The 10,004-nt window shown below is 29.6% G+C and overlaps 1 protein-coding gene across 1 annotated transcript; it reads left to right on the forward strand.

Moving 5' to 3' along the window:
- Positions 1–4,732: 4,732 nt before the first annotated feature.
- Positions 4,733–9,196, forward strand: LOC137806008 (probable LRR receptor-like serine/threonine-protein kinase At1g51810). The gene is made up of 8 exons (XM_068605880.1): positions 4,733–4,871; positions 6,103–6,643; positions 7,195–7,658; positions 8,050–8,185; positions 8,358–8,429; positions 8,533–8,601; positions 8,705–8,776; positions 8,912–9,196. The coding sequence occupies exons 1-8, from the start codon at positions 4,790–4,792 to the stop codon at positions 8,946–8,948; spliced, it is 1,473 nt and encodes a 490-aa protein (XP_068461981.1). The 5' UTR covers positions 4,733–4,789; the 3' UTR covers positions 8,949–9,196.
- Positions 9,197–10,004: the final 808 nt, after the last annotated feature.

A 10,004-nucleotide genomic window follows, 5' to 3' on the forward strand; every position in this document is an offset into this window, starting at 1 on the left:
TCCACCTTCATGCTCTGTTCTCAAACATCACGAGCTGCAATGTTTTCAGTCACGTTTTCATTTCGTCACGTTTTTAGTGTGCTGGTTTAGTTCAGGAATGCGACAAAGTGATGATTAAAAAAAGGTTTAAAGCCGAATACAGAAAGATTTAGAATAAAACGTTTGATTCGCATTACCGAAAGGTTTTCACGTGTCGACAACAAAAAGGAGGTTGTTTGGTGGGTTGGTAGGCACTCAACAAGCTTGTCTTTCTGTTAACTGTTTTTTTTTATTAGCTTCTTTTTTTTTTCTTTGACCTTATCTTCTTCCCAATCTAAGTAAATTTCTCTATTTTCATCCTGTAAACTCTTGCTTCCAAAAATATTAAAATTATTCTCATAATTTTTTAATATTTTTTTAATTTTGGAATATAAAAATGAAATAAAAACTAAAAGTTATAATATTTACTAGTATAACATCACATATCCTACTATGACTAGTGACGTGGTTGAATGTTTATCAGTGACATGAACAAATACTTCATGATGAACAACATTATCAAAATCAATTTATAAAAACACAAGATTAACCTTATGTATAACGTAATTAGCCTAACCAAAGGTATAAAATTATACTTTAATAGTAAGATTAACTTTGCGAGTTATTCTAATTTAGATAAAAAAAATGAAAGTTTATTATGATCCTATAAACATGTACTACACTCAGAACAAATGTATTTATTATTAAATAATATTTGTTATTTTTATCTATCATATATTAAGTTCTAAATTAAGCATCAAAATATTTTTGCAAGTATCTTGTCTTAACCATCCACATTGCAACACTAATGGCTATAAACATTCAAAAAAAAAAAAAAAATACTTCCTCACTTTTACAAGAACAATAATTTTTTTTATTTCATATTACGTAATTTAGAATAATAAATTTGTATTTTAAAAGGTGAAAATGTGTAATTTTTTATTTTTTAAATTGTAAAATCTAAATTTTATATTTTATATAATCTAATATATAAATTTTACATTCTAAAGTATATATAATTTGAAATATATTTTTTTAAATACAAAATTTATATTTTAAACTCTACCATTTTCATATTTCAAATTACATAGTTCGAAATATTTTGTTTAAATTAATATTTTTTTAAACTTAGGTGGATGAAGAAACTCATGTAACTGGTGCAAGAATTTGCTTACTATTTTTTAGCAACTTTGGGTCAAACATTATTCTTAATTACTCGTTTCAAACACATACGGAACTGACACATTCACTTAAGCAAACCCTTCATTCATTCTTGTCTTTTTTTACTTACTGTGATAACATCAGTGATGATATCAATTTATAAGAATTTCATATCTATTTTTTATTTTTATATAAAAAATTAATGAACAATATTTAAATATTTACGGAGAAATAACAACAACTTTCTTATGTAATAAGATGTAATTAATTATAATAAAAAATTCATTTAAATCATACAAAACATATACTTCACGCTACATATATCATATGTTTTATTTTATAAATTTTTTTCTAATTTAATTAGACAGTAATTAATTATTTTAAATTTTAATTCTTTGAATAATTTTCTTATTGTGATATATGGTATTTGTTAATAATAGGATTAGCATAAGACATAAAGAAAAGTGTGAACTTAATATAATATATTTTAATCGGTCAAAGAGTTAGAAAATTGAAAAAGATTTAAAGATATTATTTGAAATAAAGTTAAAAATGAGATTCGCGGAAAGTGCAGAAAGACATGTTAAGACTACAAGCATTCAAATTACGGTTTTGACGCTCTTTTGACACACATCAATAAATAATAAATCATTACGTCATCGTTTCACTACCCAAAAAGTTCATTCACAAAGTTGAAAGAGACACCTGTCATGGATTTGTGTCTTTTAGGAAATCAAATCAAAAAAAAAGTCAACAAAAAAAGTAGATATTTTTGTGTTTGGAATAAACCAAATTAAAAGAAAAATATCCATGCTTAGCACAGATAGGGATACGGACACTGAAACGACACAGATATGGACACAAAGATACGTATAATTTCTAAAATGTAGAATACTATGTAGCACAGATACGGATACGGACACTGATACGAAACAGATACAGACACGAAGATACGTATAATCTCTAAAATGTAGGACACGGGACACGAATCTATATATTATATAATTTTGAATTATATAAGTTAAAAATAAATATTTATGTGCAAAAGTATGTTTCAGATTGATCTTTTGGAAGCAAGAAGATATTTTTTATGACTGATTCAAAAGAATTTGTTTCTTATTTTTATAATTATAATAAAAATTTATACAATAAGTTTGAGTTTTTAAAAAGTTATTGTATTTGTACCTTTTAAAATTGTGTTAGAACCATGCTAGAATTTTCAAAAATCCAACAAATATTTTTTGAATTGAACACTTCACCGATAAGTGTCCTACGAGTGTCGACACTTATACGTGTGTCTGACACAGATACACCATTTAAGAGAAGTGGTGCCTGATTACAGAAATGTATTAATAGTATTTAAAAAGTATATTATAATACTAAAATGTATTGGAAAATATTATGACATTATAAATTTATTATAAACAAATTTATTATGAAAATTAAATACCACTCTTAATTTAAAGTTACATTATTGATGTTAATGAATTGTATTTTTGATAGAATTTTTTAAGAAACATGTTGATTAAAATGGTTTGTTTGAATATGTTTTTTTGTTAGGTACAATTACTATTACTTTCTTTCTATAGTGCTTTGATACTACAATATTTATGTGGATGAATTCAACAATATTATTTATGATTAATTTTTTTTATTAAACATTGATATTTATAAAATAGACGTGACAATAACAATGACAAAAGCTAAACTTTGAAGACAAGTTAAGAATAAATGGAAATCTGAAAAGGTGAAAGGAACTTATAGAAATGGAAGAAAAGTGTGAATTGAATATGAAAACAACATAACATATTTTTAATCGATTATTTTCAAGATGTTAATCGATCATTCTTTATTAGATTTGAAAACGATTTGCAATGTTTCTTGTTTTAATCAATTATAATATGTATTAATAGATTATTTACACTTTATATTTAATAAAGAGAAAAATGTTTAATGGATTATACGAGATTTTAATATGTTAATTTATGAGAACATTAATAACCGTTAAATTTGTTCTCTGGTTAAATTCAATAACTAAACTAATAATTAATTATCCTATTTTTGAAACTTTTCATAAATCGTTTAATTGATTACATAAAAGCTTAATTGATTCCTTTATAAAATCATTGAATAGAAACTAATTTTAGAGATAACAAAATAATTAGTTGTTATAATAACTAAATTAGATATTATTTTAGAAACTAAAAAAAATTGGTTTCTAAATTAGTTTTTATTATTGATAAATAGTTTTAAAAATTGGTATCTAATTAACTATCAAGGTTTTAACTACCAATTATTTAGATTCTAAATTTGGTAGCAAAAGTCTTGCTAATTAGATATCAATTTAGAAATTATTTATCAATAATAGAAATTAATTTAAAAATTAATAATTTTTTAGTCTTTAAAATAATATCTAATTTGGTCACTATAATAACTAATTATTTTTACTCTTTAAAATTAGTTTCTATTTAATGATTTTCTTTTAGTGATATTTTATCTTTAATTATTTGTTCTATTTTGATGAAATCATCATTTACTTGCCTTTAAAACAAACTTAGGTGGTATCTCATAAAAAAAAAACTGTTTATTTTTTCTCTTCATTATTGCTTTTAATCTTATTAACTAACCTTGTATTATGATTTTAACATTAAAAAAATATACTCATGATATATAAATTTCCTTCTTTCATTCATTTGTCCATCAACAAATCTTCAGTGTAATAGTCTTTTATTATCTTCTAAAAATATGAAGTGGTAAACACATGCTTCAAAAAAAGTTTTGAAAAATCCATCAAAATCATAATTCAATCTTTCGAGTGTTTAATCTCTTTTCATATAAATGCTAAATTAAATAGCTATGTTAATATGTTATTTTGCATGTCATAGTCTCATTGTTAAATCATGTTATGAGAGCATGCTAACTTTTTATAAAATAATAATATATTGAAAACCATGCATTAAATTATAATTCAATGAAAAAATAACTTTTAGTTAAACGGTGAATTTTAAACAATAAGTTAGAATGATTTTAAAATTATATTATGTTACATTACATTTATATAATGATGTATTTTATTGTATAAATGTCAAAGTAATATTTCTAATAATTTTAAATTTAGGAACCCTGGTATGTTGACACTTTATACAATAAAAAATATATTTTTGATAAACAAATAAATTAATATTTTAAGTATTTTTATTTTATTTTATTTTTTAATTAAAAATATTATAATATTATTATAATGGGTTGTTCAAGAGTATTATTTATTGTAAAAGAGAAGAGTGGTGATATGTTAACATCATCACAAGAGCAGATACACTTTACATATAAATAAATTAATATTTTAATTATATTTTAATTTAAAATATTATTATAAATGTGAAAGAAATGTTTTGAAAAGGAGAAAGTGTGAGAATAATTTTGGTTGAAAGAAAGAATAGGAGGCAACGATAATGTCGGTGTGTTAGGACGAAGTCAGTGCATGAGCATGACTATTTTTTAGGAGAGCCTTCTAAATGAAGAACCAATTTCTCTTTCCTTTTTAACAAAACCAGCAAAAAAGTTTTCCAATTCTCAAGTTTTCTCTGGTGGGGCTGTGGATTATCACACTATGAGCCCCTCCCTCTTCCTCCTATGGCTCCTCACTCTCCCTCTCCTACCCTTTTGTGCTCAAGCTTCTGTTCCACCTCTAGGTATTTTCTCACTACTTTCACCAAGGATCATGCATGTATTGTTGGGAATTCATACTTATTCTAATAGGACCATGACCAGTGAATCTTGATAACTGATTCGTTGAATATATTTGAATCTTGATAACTGATTCGTTGAATATATTTAAGTTGATATTTGATTATTATGTAAGGTTTTGAGAGGGTAGTAAAAAACAAGGGTGGTGATATGTTAACATCATCACAAGAGCAGATACACTTTACATATAAATAAATTAATATTTTAATTATATTTTAAGTTAAAATATTATTATATATTATTATAAATGTGAAAGAAATGTTTTCGAAAAGAGAAAGTGTGGGAATAATTTTGGTTGAAAGAAAGAATAGGAGGCAATGACAATGTCGGTGTGTAGGACGAAGTCAGTGCATGAGCATGACTATCTTTGAGGAGAGCCTTCTGAATGAAGAACCAATTTCTCTTCCCTCTTCAACAAAACCACCAAAAAAGCTTCCCAATTCCCAAGCTTTCTCTGGTGGGGCTGTGGATTATCACACTATGAGCTCCTCCCTCTTCCTCCTATGGCTTCTCACTCTCCCTCTCCTACCCTTCTGTGCCTAAGCTTTTGTTCCACCTCTAGGTATTTTCTCAATGCTTTCACCATCTTCATCACACCTTAATCCTTCTTTTCTCAATTTTTTCATCACCAAGGATCATGCATGCATGGTTGGGAATTCATCCTTATTCTAATAGGACCATGACCAATGAATCTTGATAACTGATTCGTTGAATATATTTAATGATGGTCATTCCAAAAGTCTTGAAATTATAACTCTCTTTTGAAAATGTGATGAACTTTAATTACTCACTATCTCTTTCTGTGATAAGCCTTTCTCCCACTGTATAAAGAGAACTTGTGAAGAAAAAAAAGTAACCAAGTGAAAAGAGTAACATAGAGAGTAAAAAAGAGAGTTGATATTCACCATAGTATGAGATTAGAAATCCTAGTGAAAGGCTAGAGAGACGTTGTATTCCATAGTGAGATAAACAAATATTGTAATCTTACTTTCATAGTAGAGACATATTCTAAATTAGGTCCCAAGAGTTTTCCCACGTTAAAATTTCCTGGTGACATTATTCCATTTGCTCTATTTTCTATTATTTCTATTATTTGCTTATTGATTTTGCAAGTTCCAATTTCGTATCTACACTAAAGAGAGAGGATTAATTCTGATTTTCCCAACATGCATGCAGGGTACTATTTGGACTGCGGGGGCTCCAAGGAGGTCACGGTAGATGATCTGAAATATGTTTCTGATGGAAGCTACATCAAGGTGGGAAGCACCAGCCCCATCAACAAGCCAGGCTTGTTGCCCATACTCTCCACAGTCCGTTACTTTCCCGATGCCTCTGCCAGAAAATACTGCTATTCATTGCCGGTGATCAAAGGAAGCAAGTACATGGTGAAGACCATGTACTACTACGGAGGTTTCGATGGAGGGAAGGAGCCTCCGGTGTTCGATCAAATCGTGGAGGGGACACGATGGAGCGTTGTGAACACCACCGAGGACTATGCCAAAGGTCTCAGCTCCTACTTTGACATCACGGTGGTGCCGGCAGGGAAGACCTTGAGCGTGTGCTTGGCCAGAAACTCCCACACTGGTAGCTCCAACCCCTTCATTTCGGCCTTGGAAGTCAAGATCTTGGAAGCCTCTTTGTATAATCCCATTGACTTCGCCAAGCATGCCCTTGTAACCGTTTCCAGAAGTGTCTTTGGAGGTGAACATATCATTCGGTAAGCTATGTAGCATAAACACTGACACAGAAACTGATACGAGACGAACACGAACACAGAGATACGTATAATTTCTAAAATATATGACACATATCTATATATTATATAATTATGAATTATATAAATTGATAATAAAGATTTATGTGCACAAGTATGTTTCAGTTTTTTTTAACAAAAAGATGTTTCTTATAGCTGGTTCAAAATGATTTTTTCCTTATTTTTATAATCATAATAAAAATTTATACAATAATTTTTAGTTTTTAGAAAAATAGTGTATTTTTTCTTTTTAAAATTGTGTTAGAACCATGCTAGAATTGTCAAAAATCCGAACAAATATTTTTTGAGTTAGACACTTCACTGATATGCGTCCTATGAGTGTCGTTTGAGTGTCAGTGTCCGATACGTATGTCCGACACGTACACACCATTTAAGATGTGTGTCTGAGCCTCATATTGGGTAAGTTAATCAATCCTTTATGTATGAGGTTGATTAAACAGTGAAGATTAAGGTTTTGAGATTCTGATCATTGAGATTTCTTTTTGTGGAGCTAGTTTTCCAGATGACAAATTCAACCGAATGTGGCAACCGTACAAGGATCAAAACCCTGTTGTGGCAAGCCAATCGAATGTAACTTCTTCAGACTTTTGGAACCTCCCTCCAGTTAAAGCATTCAACACTGGGGTTACCACCAGTAGAGGGAAGACTCTTGAGATAGATTGGCCCTCTATGTCCCTTCCAAGCACCTACTACTACATTTCCCTCTATTTCCAAGACAACAGACAACAAAGCCCTTTCAGCTGGAGGGTTTTTGACGTTTCTATTAATGGCCACCTCTTCTTTTCCAACCTTAATGCCACAGCTAAGGGTGTCACTGTTTATGCTGCTCAATGGCCACTCTCTGGTCAGACGAAAATTTCATTGACCCCTACTGCAGGAACACCCGTTGGACCTGTCATCAATGCTGGAGAGATTTATCAGATTCTACCTCTTGGTGGTCGAACTCACACTAGAGATGGTAACTTACTCATCTCTCTATTTTGCAATCTCTATGCTATCACTTTGTCCATATGTGTTTGAGATCCCATATCTACTAGAGATTATAACATTTCATACTGCAAAGTTCATCTCATAAAGTCGGTTTTATAAGTTTGAGTTAGACTTAAAGTCTACTTTTTAATATGATATAGAGTCATTTAAAGTCCATTCTAGTGAGAGTTTATTGGTCTTATCAAGCCACCCGCAATGCACGAGTTCCACGTCAACTAGAGATTAAAATATTTCATAGTATATAAGTAACTGCAAACTTCACCCTATTAAACCGATTTTATAAAATTGAGTTAGATTTAAAGTTCACTTCTTAATAGTATGACATAATGTTACTATTTAATTTCTGTGGTGATCCCTAGTGATTGGAATGGAGGATTTGGCAAGAAGCATTCAGAATCCACCTGCTGATTGGAGCGGTGATCCTTGCCTACCTAAGGGAAATTCATGGACTGGAGTTACATGCACTAATGGTTTTCATGCACGAGTCACCACACTGTAAGTTCACCAACAAGCTACAACACTAACTAGATTCCACTGATCTCTGGTTTTTTCTTTGACTCAGTTCATAGTAAACGAGAGTGGAATAGTAACAATTGTCATCTTCTTGTGCCTTTTTATGTTTAATGGTGATTTGCAATCACATGTTTTGGCTTTTGTATGTGTGAAGGAACTTGACAAATGCTGGGCTTGGTGGCACACTTCCTCCCACCCTTGACAATCTAAGTGCATTATCTCATCTGTATGGAGTGCTGCCTTTTTACTTCAAATGCTCCAAGTTATTCACTTTTGTTGTTGTTTCTAACTTCTGAATCGTATCAATTTGTGAACATTTGCTTATATAGGTGGCTTGGGGGAAACAAACTCACAGGCACCATCCCAGATTTGAATGGACTGAAGGATCTAGAAACTTTGTATGTGGCCAAATTATTAGTAGTTTCTGAGATTTCTTAAATTGTCCAAAGTATTACCTACAACTTTAACTCCTTTTTTCTCTTTGATCTTGTTAAATCTAAGGCATTTGGAGAAGAACAACTTTGAAGGACCACTTCCTCCATCAATAGGGAAACTCCCAAAACTGCGTGAAATGTGAGATCATACCATTTTTAAACAAATACACTCACTCAAATGCTTTACATTTTCCCCCACTTTTTCTTTTTCTCCTTCTCACATCTATATACTAACTTGTGTGTGCTCTGTGACAAATGGTGTCTGCAAAACCAGTTATTCTGATTTTCAGGGGGAAGCTAAAGAGAAGTGAAATTTGAATACAAATTCATCAGTGAAATTTGAATGAGCACAAAGCCATTGCAAATTGGGCTATAATATAATCCTTGTGTCTGATCGATGGGGCGTGGAATCATGATTGTATGCTTTTTCTGCAAATATATAAATATATAATAACTATTCTTCCCAAGTTTATGCTCAGAATATTTATCTGCCTTCTTTTTTTTCATAAGATAAAATAACAGACTAATGAGATTTCTAAATCTATATTTATTTGTAGTGATTTTTAGATAAACTAAATATAATTTTTGAACTCAATATTTGTTTACAGCTAACAAATATACTTAGATAGGGTTTATGTATGAGTATAATTAGTGTTCAAACTGGGTTGGAACAAAAAGAATGATTAACTTCCTTTTTGGTCGATCTACCTCTTCTCTTCTCCCAATAGCTTCACAATTTTCCCTTCGCTATTCTCCTACTTATCCTTGTAAACTCCAAGCTCAGATTGTACCTGCAAAAGACATATGATGCTCAAGTGAGAATTCGATATTCGGTATATTTTTCTCGAGATGTGTGACTATTTATATAATTATTATGGACTTTTTGTTATTGAGTCAAATTAAGATTTTGGGTCATAATTAAAAATGTATTACTTAATGTTTAATCATTGTTTGATCTTGTTAATCTCCTATCAAACTTAATTAATCTGACTATGTGTCGATCGACTCTGACCAGATGATGAGACTTTCATCTATCGTCCGATCCGACCGATACAATTAAATTAGCTTATATAATAAATAATAAATATTAAACAAATTTTAAAACTTAATAATAAAATTTTTAAAACTTCTCTCCTCAAACAAACAAACAAAGACTTATTTCAAACTATATCTTTAATATTTCATATAATGTTAAAATTAATTTTGATAAAAAAAATCAAAGTAATTTAGGCAAAAACAATTCAAAAGAATGATCCGCAAACCTCACCTACAACTTATTATGATTGTAATTTACATTTATATAATTGGTTTGAGACATGAACCTTATTGATGGAAAGATCAATAAAATTTTGTAATAAAAAATAATA

This window comes from Phaseolus vulgaris, chromosome 3, assembly GCF_000499845.2.
Source record: "Phaseolus vulgaris cultivar G19833 chromosome 3, P. vulgaris v2.0, whole genome shotgun sequence".
NCBI classification, from domain to species: Eukaryota; Viridiplantae; Streptophyta; class Magnoliopsida; order Fabales; family Fabaceae; genus Phaseolus; species Phaseolus vulgaris.